The sequence below is a fragment of the Hemibagrus wyckioides genome, linkage group LG11, assembly GCF_019097595.1.
Source record: "Hemibagrus wyckioides isolate EC202008001 linkage group LG11, SWU_Hwy_1.0, whole genome shotgun sequence".
In the NCBI taxonomy this organism is placed as follows: domain Eukaryota; kingdom Metazoa; phylum Chordata; class Actinopteri; order Siluriformes; family Bagridae; genus Hemibagrus; species Hemibagrus wyckioides.
In genome coordinates this window covers 20,659,098-20,673,439 of record NC_080720.1, presented here as the reverse complement: position 1 = coordinate 20,673,439, position 14,342 = coordinate 20,659,098, and the positions used below count along the sequence as shown (strand labels likewise).

The following is a 14,342-nucleotide window of genomic DNA, read 5'->3' as shown; positions in this document are numbered from 1 at the left end:
GGCTGGAATGGAAAAAGGAGGGAGGCGTGCGAGGGGCGGGGTCTTGTAGTTTTTAAATCTCCGAGTCAGATCATTTGACTCAGCTCACCAATGAATCGACTCTTTCTAATCTGGACAAAAAGTTTTCGTCATTTTGTTTGTTCTCCTTTGCCTACATGCTTTAATGAAATCTGAATACGTTCAGATTAAAACAAAGGAACAAAATAAAATCTATTGATTTAATTGTAAATGCAATTAAAATTGTATTTAATTGAAAAAAAAAAAGGTACCACAATTGTGCATTGTACAAACACAGTTAAGAATCCGTCCTTCATTAAGAATATTAATTTCAGTTTATTCTGAACTGTTCGCCTACCTTAATGAAATGAATTACTTCAACAAGCTGTCATGCTGCCTCTTACACATAAGTGAGAATTAAAGAAAGATCAGTTAAGCAATATGGCTTATAGGTTTGGCTCTTACCATCCACCTGAAACATCACTATTGTACATTTTTCTGGTTTCCCCCACCTTACAAAACCATTTACAGTAATAAACTTCAGAAGTATTGTAACATATTAACACGGACTTGACTTTAATAATACGCAAAAGTGCTAAATACAGGCAAAGCCGTTTTTATGATGGTTGTGGGTTGTACTGACAAAAAGTATTGTATTTTTTTCTGCAACAGCTCACTAAATTCACTAGATTGGAACCCCCCCCAATGAACTAGAGTACACAAATAGAACTGCTTGGCATGTGAAAGCCTGTAATTGTGGGCTGGCAAAATCTAGACAGTGGCCCCTTTTGAAAAGCAAGTGTTACAGATGCAGAATGTACTTCTTTTATGATTCACTTCATTGCACTGTAACCCCACCTTAGGTCAGGAACCTTACTTCCACAAAGACTATAATACTATAATGTTACTTTGTGGTAAACACTTAAGGAAATCAACAAAACAAAAAAGCTGAAACAACTTCTAGTCCAGAACAGCATCTACTGTCTATTTGGCATCTATCTGAAAAGTTACATAAAAAACAGTGTAATATATAACACATAACATAACACAATATTGAATCAAATATTCTCTCTTTTCTCTAGTTTGCTTTGCTATACTTACACATACACATACATCCAACAAGTCATACCAGATCGTCTTAAATCACCAAATGACTCCCAGCACATTGTGTATTATATTTAAGAAATGATTGTGAATGTGAACCTAGAAAAGTTGTATGAATCAGGACTATGTGACAGCAAATAAAAAGTCTTAGTAGTAGTCTTTTAGTGATAGCGCCATCATCTTACAACAACTTGCATCAAGAATTATTCATTTAAATTAAAATACATTTAAATTACCCCTTACAGACAAACTGCAGTTATCAGTATAATAATGATGATTCTCAGATTTGCTTCCAGCTCCTACACTGTCAGTGAATCCATTATCTATGATGATAAACAAAAGTGCTTATTTGGACTAATTTTCCTGTTTATACACTTTCATATCAGAGTTGTGTACTCACTGGGGACACACACACATAACTCTGAACAAATGTAACAACTTTCATTCTGTACAAGCTGCCACTAGGCTTCAGTCTGACATTTGTACAATGCAGATATTTGGCTAAACTCAACTGAACACCCCTTGAATCTTTATATAAAAAAACTTAATTACAATAAAAGTCTGTAAAGAAATCTGAAAAAAGGTGTTAGAAACTGTACAAGTTTCAATCTACAAAACTACAGAAGCAAATGCTTCATTAGTGGCACACGAAATGTATAAATGTCCATAGAAGTCTGTGCGAGTGTCCATTGTTCCACAAGTCTCAGTTCAGTAACATGAGCAGCAAAAAGAGAAGACAGCAGCTCCACGATACATGCAGTTTGTGCCCCTGTCCTCTGCCATACTGGGGATCCTGCAGCTCACAGTTATTCCCTTGATAGCCACTAAAACACTGGCAGATAAAATCCTCCCGCATGCGTTTTAGCTCCTCAGACCCCATGCACCCTTCGACAACCAGGTGTTTCCCCTGCACCACAATTCTGTGGCTCTGAGGATCCAGGTGCAAGTACGTATCTGAGTCTGGTTGTCTGCGCAAACAGCGGCCCCGGGAGCCACACACTGAGTGACTACACTGTTCAGCTGCACTAGAAACATTGAGGAGGTAACTGCCCAGTGGACCCTTGATATACTCAGCCAGACTGGCACAGTTGACCTAGAGAGAGGAGGAACAGATAATAAGAAACAATGCATGCAGAAAAGGATTATTCAGAAAAAATAATATATGCTATGCTATGTTTGATAAAGACTTTAGAAATAGCATTTGCTTTTGGTGATTTAAGCAATATATTTCAAGTTAATATGCAAATACTTACACTGCTGCTTGCATAACTGGCATCTCCCCAGAGTATAATGCCAGCAGCACCCAGTGCAACACTTTCTCCAATGGTGGATACCAGGTCAGCCTGTAGAGAGAAACAATCACTGATAAGCTCAAAAAATTTGCATGCACCAATCAATGTTCTTTTTTTTAGTTCTTTTTAATAAGACTTTAGTAATACTTTGTTTCTTTGGGTACAATTTGACATGTCCACTCTGATTTTAGAAAGAAAATAACCAGAGGAGTGGTACAGTGGGTGGTGGTCATGAAAAATGTGACCACCTCCCTTCCTGCGTGCAGAAATCTAGGCATATTTCTTGGAGCAGGAAAAGACTGCTGGTAGAGATAAGGGGGAAAGGTTAAGGTTAGGGTGCAAGCAAAGCTTTGTGGTTAAATGACGAATGGAAAAATATAGAGACCGGGCAAAATCGTGTACACTGAAATTTATGCAACTAAGAGAAAGGGACTGTAAGGGTATAGTATCAGTTCTAAACAGACTGTTATAGTTATGTTATTATCCATCAAGTGAAAAGGGTGATATCTCCTTCTAGCCTAAATATATAAAACATGCATCAATTATCTGACAAACTCACCTCAGTAAGCAGCTCTAGCTCATTGATGTACGTGGGACGGGTGTACACAAACACTGGACGTGCCAATTCAGAGTCCAGAGATGCCACTCTCATGCCTTCTTTTACTCTGTTCCGAACAAACTGGCGAGCAAAAGCAGTTGAACGCAGCACTGAACCTATGTAGACAGATGGATAAAGTGCCGTGCTCTCTGTCCACAGCCACCTCAGCTGCTCATTCCTTGCTATCTCTGGGTCCGGACAGCGGCCTGTGTAACTCTCCATGCTTTGGAGGTAATCATGGTTGTAGCAGTCAGGGAATAGGTAGAATCCCCAAAGCTGGTTTGGACGCAGACTTTTGGCAAGCTTCAGGGACCTGAGCATAAAATTGCGGCCTGACATCTCAAACTCCTGCTGGGCCAATTTCATTACATGGCTCTGGTCCCTTGTTGGGTTCTTTTTGGACTCCAATAGTATCGACTGGTTTTTGTAGATGCTCTTCATATCCCAGTTCCGAATCCAAAGGGGGCGCCATTCCTCCCAGTCGATGACGGCGAGGCCTTTTGTTGCTGAGTTAGGAATATATTTCTCTATGTCTTGGGGCATCTTCTTAAAGTGCTGGGTGAGGCTGGCAATTTGAGGAAGGCCACCGTTAACTGGATTGTTGTCAGAATTAAAATACGGGTACAGGCCGAGACGATCCTTGTAGAAAATGGTGAGGTTCTGTTTGGTGAAGCCCTCATTGGGTGAAGCCACAATGTGGAACTGGTCCAGCTGCAAAGGAACCTTATGGCGTGGCCGGCATTCCTCAGTGGGGGCATTCCAGGCTAGCAGTAAAGGCTTACCCTGGTACAGAGGCCATCTTGTGGGTTTCAGGGTTTGGGCATCAGTGAAAGAGTCCAATACAAGTGGGACTAGTAACCAGAGTTTCCATTCAGACAGAAACCAGTTAGCCATTCTTTCTCTAGTCCCCAACAGCTTTGTTTGCGTTAATGTCTGTTCAGATGAATAATAAGGATGAGATTTTAAAAGAGGATAAAACATATTTCAGCTTAGAAAGGTAAATGATCGTGGCAATGTAACTTCAGACAAATAGTAACTATAGTGAATAAGAGCTGCTTCTTTAAATGAAAGGCACTTTTAACAGTTTTATCATTACTACGCTGGATAGTCTGTCTCTATTCGGATCTTATGAATTACCCATTGTTACTGAAAGATATTTTCATTAATCCCTGAAAACTTGTTGAAACAAGTAGGAAAGAAGTACGGAAAGATGTAGCGCAACTCACCGTTTACATCAAAAGAGAGACCATTCCCAGTTCAATAAAGTCATCCGTTAAATGCAGAACACCTCGCAGAACTCCATAACACTGAACCAGTCTCTCTGATCACACTGATTAAAATCACAGCCGCATATCGTAGTGTCCTTTTTTTTATCAACTAAATGACTTTGCTTGAAGTTTTACAGCAGATTCACACACACTCACTAAACTCACACACACGGAAACGGCTGCGCTTTCATTGATTACAAGGAAGAGGGGGCGGGGTTGTGTGGTTGCTACGCTACATAGACCGTAGTGGGCGTGTTCTATCCAACCCCATACCACATCTCATAAAGCGTATTATTTTGTTGTGTTTTTTTGTTGTCCGTATATTATCGGGTAGAACAGTATGTGAAATTAAACTAAATCATACTGGCAATAATGTTCATTTGATTTGTTTTTTTTAATTCATGGTCATGACCAGTAAGTAAGTAAGTAAGTAAGTAAATAAATAAATATATGAATGACTCCTTCAGAGCAGTAAAGCAATAGTAAAAGAGGCTCCAAGCTCTAGGGCAGAGATCATCCAAACCTTTTAAAAGAGCTTCTCAAAGCAGGATTTTAGGGCCCCCAGGGGACAACAGACAACAACAGACAACAACACAAACCAGCATTATTAAAGTTATTATATTTTATATCAGAGTTGACTGGTCCATTGAATAGAATGATTGTTGTCCCATAAACAATTTGGCCTATAAAGCTGGACTAAATGTGTTCTTTTGGTGGAAATGATTTCATAGAGCAGAATGAAAAGCTGTATGGCTCCAATAAAAAATCAAAATATGATTGCAAATTGTATGTATGTATGTATGTATGTATGTATGAATGAATGAATGAATGAATAAATAAATAAATAAATAAATAAATAAATGCCCCTGTGGCTGAGGTAGTTACATATATTTTACATTTAAAGTGGTCCTGACTGCAAAATGTTTACTAATATACCCTATATTACCAAACGCATACCCAGACATTAACTCTTAGTTTTATTTGTTTAAATGGGGAAAAAAATCCTGTATTCTGTTCATTTGTATTAATGTAAACACTGAATGACACAATTAGCATCTATAAAAACATATACATTGCATTGGATACAAAGCAATGCATGTTTATTTTTGAAAAGCCCCGCTATGCTAGGAGTCTTTCTTCTGAAGACAGGATGTGTGTGGAAGTCTCGAGCCTCGAGGGAGAAAATGACAGGTAGGACATGAGAACATTGCCGGCCCAACATGTTCCTGCACTTAGCTGTGTTCCTGTCCAACAGCGACCTTCCCAGATCCTGTTCCGCTTTTCTCCTCAGTTCTGCTGATTCATCTAATGCTTCTGTATGTGGCCCCTGCGAGTGTGAGAGAAGCTTCCTTCCTTTTCGACATTCACCCTGCCTCAGGGCTTTACATCACTGGTGCCTCAGAACAGGCTGGGCAAGGAAATGGTAACAAAGTGAGAAAAACTGAGCACATACACCCATTTCTTGAATGCAGATCCACCCATTTATAAACCCCAGGCCATCCTATGCCATGCCCTTCTCTTTAAAAACAAATCAACTAGAATTGCGTACAAAGCACATTGTTTGCCATACCCCATTTTCAAAGAAAAAAAGTACTGATGTGAAAATGCTAGAATAAATTGTTCACTAGTGTTCACTGAAAGCCGGTTTCCAGGCAAAGACTAGGTTTAGCAAGGACTAACATTGGTTACTCAGTTCAGTGTGCCTATCATGATGATCTTCCCACATTCACACCATCAACAACCCCACAGGCAGACATGACCTTCGTCTTTCCTCACTGTCATCAGGTTCAGCCTCACATTCACACTTTATCAAGTGGCAGTGTTATCAGTGTAGCTGACTTATGAGCATGTATGCAGGATTGGTGGGGGGAACATCTCCAAAGATTCCAGATATCCCAGTGTATGCAGCAGGGGCCCCAGTGCAATCGCTTTACGCAACCTTCCCTCCCCCTCTTTATTTAAACCGTGGCCAAGCAGTTGTTCCCGATGGAATGTCCCTCCGATAATGCGTCTATTACCATGACTATAAAGCAGAAGCCACTGGACAGCCCCCAGCAGCGAGCTTCAAAGCATGGGGCAGAGATACTAACAAAGAGCTTAACCTCTAGCTTTTCCACCCACATTCCAACTTGCTAGAATAAAGATCGCAAACACTATGTCTTTCACTAAAGGCTGTTATGTAAATGACTTCCACTGCCATTACCTCCAACAATGGACAGCATTTCAAATCCCTCATGTATTATACAAAAAAACTATTAGTATTTTTATAGTGTTTTAAAAATTCTGTTGTAAACTGACTTTTGCTAAACTGATGCAGTGCTTGAAAGCATTTGTGAAAATAATAAATGTAATCTGTTGACACACAAACTGCACATTTTCACAACTGATTTCAGTTTATTTTTATTAAAGTTTCTTAACTGTCATAAATTACTGTACATCAAATAATTATTAGTGACAGTCTGGTCTTAAATACAACAACCAGAAGCAGACAGACACAACACAACAAAATTGTCAAAACATGCCATGCTCAGTCAGCAAAAATATAAATCCTGCAATCCCTGCATTTCAGTACTCTGTATTCATTCCTTCATTTACAGGAAGAAATTTACCGATTAGCAGTACAAGAGACAAATATTCCTCCAATTTATTCTGCTGTTCAAATTTCACATTAAGAGGTTTTCTCTGTAGACAGTAAAAGCTGCGTCAAGTCCCTCTAGCCACAGGAGGGCAGTCTGGCTCACACTCCAAGAGAAACAACTATGATGATATTTGGAGCCACTAATGCCCTTCAGCAAATCCAGGATTGTAGTGTAGAGGTGAAACGTTTGATTGGAGAAACATCCCCTTGTCTTACATCTGTGTTTTTATATTTCACAAATAATGACTGGGAAGTCAACATGGATACGTGGATGATCCAGTTTCACAATCCCCTGGAGATAAGAAATGCAAGAGAATTTTCTTTCTCATAATCTGGCACTGAACTCTCTATTATAATTGCACTTATAAAATACACAAACATATATACAATGGATATAAAAGTCTATACACCCCTTAAAAAATGGCAGTATTTTGTGATGCAAAAAAAATGAAAGCAAGGTAAATCATGTCAGAACCTGTTCTATACTCAATGTAAAAAATTTCAGCATATAAAAATAAACAGAAACATCTTATGGAAAAGAAAACAAACTGGTTGCATGAGTTTTATGTTGAAGATGTCACTGTGTTCAGAATGAACTAATCAGATTCAATCTCATGTTCAAAATGTTCTCAGTTTCATATAGCTTGTCAGTGGAATTATTTTGATGAACCCAAAATAAAGATTAGCTGTTTCGATGAGATTTACTTGAAGTCTTTTTGATTTTCATCCAACTGCTGAAGCCACGTCCTGCAAAGTGCTTACAAAGCATTGTACACTGTAAAGGCCATAATCAACAAAGAGAGAAAACGGAGCACCATAATCACATCCCTCAAGAACAGGACGTCTCTCCGAAATTCTTAAAAGGACAAGAAATAACTTATAAGGGAGGCTGCCAAGGGACCTAAAACAACATTAAAGGAGCTACAGGATTATCTAACAAGTACTGATTACACTTTGCATGTGACAACAAGTTGTTACAGTTTTCACATGTCTGGGCTATGGGATAAGATGACTGAATGAAAGCTCTTTCTTACAAAAAAAAAACATCCAAGTGCAAATAAAATCACCCTAAACCATGTGGCAAAACGTGTTATGGTCAGATGACACCAATTTTAAAAGTTATAATAATTCTAAAATCTATGTTATGGTCCAAAACGTAGATCACCAAAAGAACCCCATACCCACAATGAAGCATGGTAGTGGCAGCATCAAGCTTTAAGCCTGTTTTTCTTAAGTCAGAACTGCAACTTTTATTAAGATGTAAGGAATCATGAATAGCTACAGATCTTCAGGTGTCTGCTAATTAGCTGAAAATGAATTTCACAATTCAAGCAGGATAATGACCCAAACACACATCCAAATCAACAAAGGAATGGTTTAACCAACAGAAGATCAATGTTTTTGTATCTATCTTATTTTTAAAAAATCATAAAAACCTGCCTCTTTATCAGGGGGGTGTACACTTTTATATCCCATTTTTTACGCTCACTTTATTAGGAACACCTGTACATCTGCACATTTATCTAGTTATCTAATCAGCCAATCCTGTGGCAGCAGAAAAATGCATAAAATTATGCAGATACAGGTCAAGAGCTTCAGCTAATGTTCACAACAAACATCAGAATGGGGAAAAAGTCTGATCTCTGTGACTTTAACCATGGCATGGAAGTTGGTACCAGATGGGTTGGTTTGAGTATTTTGGAAACTTCTGATCTCCTGGGATTTTCATACACAAAGGTCTCTAGATTTTACATAAAATGGTTGAACTTTTTCAGATGTTTGATGTGAACTTTAACTGAAGCTTTTGTCACTATGCGTCATGCATCACATAAAAACACCATACGATCATTTGTAATCCTCACCACAATCAAGTAATCCTGACTTATTTCCTAACAGCTGCAGAAGAAGACAACTTAAAAATATGCACTACATGGGCAAAAGTTTGTGGACACCTGGCCATCACAACCCAATGGTGTTCTTCTCCAACTGTTGCCACAAATGTGGAAGCACACAACTGTCTAGAATATCTTAGTATCCTGTGCATTACAGCTGTGCACCAGGCCTCCTCACCCGACATCAGTGCCTGACCTCAGTAATACTCTTGTGGCTGAATGTGTAAAATCCCCACAACCACACTCCAAAATCTCATGGAAAGACTTCCAAGAAGAGTGAAGGTTATTAAAACAGCAAAGGGAGACTAAAACTGGAATGGGATGTTTAAAAAGCACAAATAGGTTTGATGGTCAGGTGTTCACATACTTTTGGTCATATCGTGTATTACTATCCAGTAAATATGCCATCAGGATGCAGAGAGCTTATGTGTGGTATATATATTTCAAAAAATAAAAAAATAAAATAATGGTGATGCATTTAATTGTTTCCAGCAAACAAAACTAGAACAAAATGAGTTTAGTATCACAGAACATAATTCTAATATTAATTTATGTATAAAAAGTAGTATAGATATAGTCCAGTAGTAGTTTAAAATGGAAAATTTCTAAAAAAAAATAGTTTATTATAATAGGATTATTATAACATGAGTACACAGCAGATTTAAGCAGGGTAGTGTCAGAACAACCACAAAGACAAATTTGGCAAACATATCTATATGATTTCTAGAAAAACACCCAATGATCATCAATTTCAGTAGTACCTGAGGTATGAGGTTCTTGTGGATCCTCTTCAACTTAGCCTTCTTTCGCCCGTTTTTGGTCACCACTGTCTCTTCGTAGAACTCGTGAGCCAGATCTCCATCCTCATCGTAATACAGAGAGCTGCAAGCACACAGCAGCAACTAGTGAATCCTCATGTTTCTCCTCAAAGCACCTCAGTTTTCATGAAACAGACACCTATAGCTTAATCTTAGAGATTTAGGAATATATAGCATACATTCAAATAACAATACATCATAATTCTTAATCAGAGTAGGTGTTACAGCTTTAGAAATCTAGAAAACTCATGAATACAAATTCTAGTATTATTATTATTACTATTAAAAAAAAAATCAAAACAAAGAGCAAAAGAACTAAGTCACAATCTTTCATTCAATCCTAGCATGGTGAATTAATTCATATCTACCTCCTCCTTGTAAAGACAAACGGGGTTGCATTTTTGTAGCCACACATTCGAGCTAAAGATTGATCATTGACCTCAGGAGAGTCACCACTGGCCCCTGAGCTAGTGAAAGGCCAGACTCCTTTAGCTTTAGATCCACTGCCTCCCATCTTTAATGAAAGGGCATCATTAAATGGGACTGACAGGTACAGTTCTCTGTAGCTCAAGCCTGGAAGAAGAAAGAAAGAAAAAAAATAAGCAAATGTGGTTTATCTACAAAGAAAAAAAGATTACCCTACTGCACGGGGTTTGTGCTTGTGGTATGGCTTCAAAGCACCATTGTGGTTCCTCCAGTTCTCTTTAATTAGCACTAGAAACCACAACAGCAGGTTCTTATTATAATCTCAAAAAGCATGTTCCCGGCAGTAACATAATCTAACGGTGCCGACCACAGTATACTAAAATGATCGGCAATATTTACTAGACGATATTCAGCATATAACGGCCTATTTTCTATCCTGAATTCAACACACGGGTTCTTATAAGACAGTCATGAACACCATACTCTGTACAATAACGCGCTTTTTCCTGCTCTAACACACCCGTGGTACTGTTAACATAAGGTTCTTATTAAGTAACTAATGATGTTTTTTTGTTAGACGAAAGAAAACTCAGAAAATTTGCTTCCACACCAGTGCTGCATTCCACAAAACAGGGTTTGCAAGTTAGAGAGATAACATAACTTCACAAACGTTAGAGATGAGATGAAATCTTGCTCTTTTACCATGGCAACTTCTCTGGAAAATAACAAACTAAACCAGTCTACATCTGAAGTATTTAAGAAGCAAATATTCTAAATTACAAAAAAAAAAACAAAAAAACATTTAATACAACTGCTTTTTAAATATGATAATTTGTGCAATTACTGCATAATAAATATTGATATGGTTAGGATGCGGACTTTGAAAACATTCAAAACAGCCATTCTTAGTATGTAGACCAACTAATTATTATGTTTGCAACATAGAAAATTTTATATTGCTCAGTGTTCGACTGATGAAGGGTTTTCCTTTTTAAAGACTACGCTTTTTTATCCAGCCTAGGCAGGACTGGGTTAGATAATCGCACCCTGTATTTTCTGGATCTGGCAAATCCACATACATGGAATAAGGATCGTTCGACATAAGGTGGTTGGGTTTAGGATATTTCTATCTCTTATTCTGGATGTGATCCCAGTTCCTTATTGTTTTAATTCAACCAGAAAACATACCTGTATCAATAAGATAAGTCTTTAAAATTTAGGAAAATACAATGACCTATAAAGCTTGCAAAAAACAACCCTGAATAACTTACAGGACTGCACAAATATTTTCAAATGCACCAGACTAAACTAAATGAGAGTAAACCCTGGAAGTAAAATCAAAGGTGTGTTAAATGGGACTAAAGAAAAACAAGCAAGTCAAAGTACACGTCCACACTCCCTGAGATCTATTCGGTTATTTTGGAGTTGATTCCAAGTCTAAATACACATATAAACATAACATTTGCCCAGGAACCATCTCTGTATCCTTCTCTGATTCTCCACCTTTGCTCAAAGAAGCAAGTCTCTCTTGTTAGGACAGACTGTATGACCCTTGACAGTAAAAACCCATTTTTATTTCCTTGTAATTTCCTTATAATATCCCAAACTGCTCATAGACTGAGAGGCTTAATTCTTAATAATCTTAAATACACGTGACCTATTTTCTGGAGGACATTGTTTACTTTAGAAACACCAAATACTACATTTCCTCACAGTTTTAATGGTGTACAACCCGACTGTATAATAACCTTAGATACCTGACCCTACTGAAACAGTATCTGGTTAATGTAAATCTAAATAATAATAATAATAATAATAATAATAATAATAATAATAATAATAAAGAGGACTGCTAGTTAAATAACTAGCAACACACAACAAAGCAACCAATCACAGTTTGTTGTTTTATGTAAGATTGTTCTTGGTATATTTAATAACCATTTTAATTCGGCAGTAATACGTACTGTACTCATGTCATCGTTAGCTTTTCGTCACGGTCATATTTACACTAGTCTCCGTCCTTCTTCCTCTTATTTTCCTTCTGTTTGTTTTTAATGACGGTTTTGGCAAACAACCTGGTGTACATTACCGCCATCCACTGATCTGGAGTATGGACTAGTTCGTCTTGGTCATTCTCTTCTCCGGTATCTTTAATGGCGGTTGGTAAATGAATGGTAAAATATCTCCACCTATTGGACTGGCCAAGCACAGAACAGACTGGATCAGACGTTGTTAAACTTCTTTTAACTGTAAAATAAAGACCCATTTATTTATATAATCCAACTAAACAAATATAATTTAATAAACAATAAAGAAATAAATAAGTGTACACAATTAATTTGAAGCAAGAGAGTTGGCTTGTTTAGATAGATGCACTATATTGCCAAAAGTTTTGGGACACCCCTCCAAATCACTGAATTCAGGGGTTGTTTTTCAGCGGTTGGGCTTGGGCCCTTAGTTCCAGTGAAAGGAACTCTTAATGCTTCAACATTTTGGACAATTTCATGCTCCCAACTTTGTGGGAACAGTTTGGGGATGACCCCTTCCTGTTCCAACGTGACTGCACACCAGTGCACAAATCAAGGTCCATAAAAACATGGATGAGTGAGTCTGGTGTGGAGGAACTTGACTGTCCTGCACAGAGTCCTGATTGTCTATCTGAGCAGTTTGTTCAGTGACCTCCTGTTCCTCAGTGACTCAAACGTCTCCAGTGTGTGTCCAATGATAGATCTTGCGAATTAGCTTGTTAATCCTGCTAGCATCCCTGGCACTGATGCTGCCCCCTCAGCAGACCACAACACAGTTGTCAACTTGCAGTTGTCAACAATTTCAATCACCTTGCCCATGATGGTTACGGGCTCAATCAAAGTTTTACACCATAACTACCTAACTACAAAAAAACACAAAATATTACTATATACTAGACTGTATGATCTATAGGACACCAGTGACATGACACCATTCTATGTAAACTCTAGAGACTGTTGTATGTGAAATGTTCATTAGAGCAGCTGGTATCAACATCCATGCACTTTTTCTTCATTCTGGTGTGACATGAACACTAACACATGAACAACTGATTGATATGTATTGGTATGATTTTATGCATTACTTTGCTGCCATATGATTGGCTAATTAGATAACTGCATGATTGTGCATGGATGAAGGTGTCCAGATGTTCCTAATAAAGTGTAAAGTTATCAGAGCTGGGTTCCTGTGCAAGGCCCTCAATTGCTCAGTTGTATAAAATGAGATAAAATGTAAGCCTCTCTGGACAAGGGCTTCTGCCAAATGCTAGAAATGTTATGTATGTTATGTAATGTTATGTAATGTAATGCATTGCAAAATGTATAGCACACACAACAAGGGCATAAAGATAAATATAAATTTATTATGAACATATAAAGAAATATACAAATAACTTGAAATCAGAAAATTTAAATCAAATAAGAGTTTACAAATTCATGATGTCATACAATTTCATAACAATGATATCATAGCCCTTGTACAAAAATTATTTTGAAGCTTAGCCTTGCCCTTTGAACAAAAGTGTTTCTGCTCACAGGAAAATCAGGTGACCTGTGTTTTGGATTTGACTATATTAACAGATGGTTAAATAACACCACTGAAATACATTGGATTTTAGGTTAAAAATGAAACAAGCATTATTGATTTAGGAAGAAAATTACTCTGAAACATAATGTTCCTGAGATGCTTTTAGTTGCCCTGGTAATTCTAGCATGGTAACTTGGTGACCTGCTCCTAAATTTCTGGAATGACTTAACACTGAGCATTAGCTTTTTCTCTTCTGCTGTTTCTGACAAAAATGTTTCCAGCCCTTCACTGTTGTTAAGCCTTCAGTGTACATTCTGGAAAACAGACAAAAATGACAAAAAAGCTGTGTTTTAATGCAAATAATATACTCTAACATACCTACTTTAAGATAAAACAGATATATTTTGACTGGCAACAATAAATGTAGTCAGAATAGCACCAAGCCATAGTGAAATGAACATAAGCCTAATCAGTAAGCCTAATCTGACAAGTGTCTAAGGGTGTCTCCCGTGATTAACAATGGAGAAACAGTATAAGTTAAGCCTAATCAGCTCAGTTTATAATCAGATACCAGCTGTCAAAATGTCAGCAACTCACTCACCATCAAAACTGAGAGTGCTTACATACATACTCTGTACTCTGTTCCACCCACCAGCCACTTATCTGCTATCACACACTAAATACCGATTGAGGGAGAGTGAAGACTAAAATGCGTTGCTTCCAAGACACATGAAAAAAACTGCCACATATTTTA

General features: G+C 37.7%; 2 protein-coding genes across 2 annotated transcripts; both read right to left on the bottom strand.

Annotated features, from left to right (window-relative positions):
• Nucleotides 1–145: 145 nt before the first annotated feature.
• hyal2a (hyaluronidase 2a) lies at nucleotides 146–4,503 on the bottom strand. The gene is made up of 4 exons (XM_058402392.1): nucleotides 4,218–4,503; nucleotides 2,953–3,924; nucleotides 2,355–2,444; nucleotides 146–2,194 (listed from the first exon to the last, which is right to left on the bottom strand). The coding sequence occupies exons 2-4, from the start codon at nucleotides 3,883–3,885 to the stop codon at nucleotides 1,805–1,807; spliced, it is 1,413 nt and encodes a 470-aa protein (XP_058258375.1). The 5' UTR covers nucleotides 3,886–3,924; nucleotides 4,218–4,503; the 3' UTR covers nucleotides 146–1,804.
• A 2,140-nt stretch (nucleotides 4,504–6,643) lies between these two features.
• On the bottom strand, nucleotides 6,644–12,153 carry tusc2a (tumor suppressor 2, mitochondrial calcium regulator a). Its single transcript, XM_058402395.1, has 4 exons — nucleotides 11,998–12,153; nucleotides 9,976–10,180; nucleotides 9,551–9,671; nucleotides 6,644–7,189 (listed from the first exon to the last, which is right to left on the bottom strand). The coding sequence occupies exons 2-4, from the start codon at nucleotides 10,119–10,121 to the stop codon at nucleotides 7,124–7,126; spliced, it is 333 nt and encodes a 110-aa protein (XP_058258378.1). The 5' UTR covers nucleotides 10,122–10,180; nucleotides 11,998–12,153; the 3' UTR covers nucleotides 6,644–7,123.
• Between the last annotated feature and the right edge of the window lie 2,189 nt (nucleotides 12,154–14,342).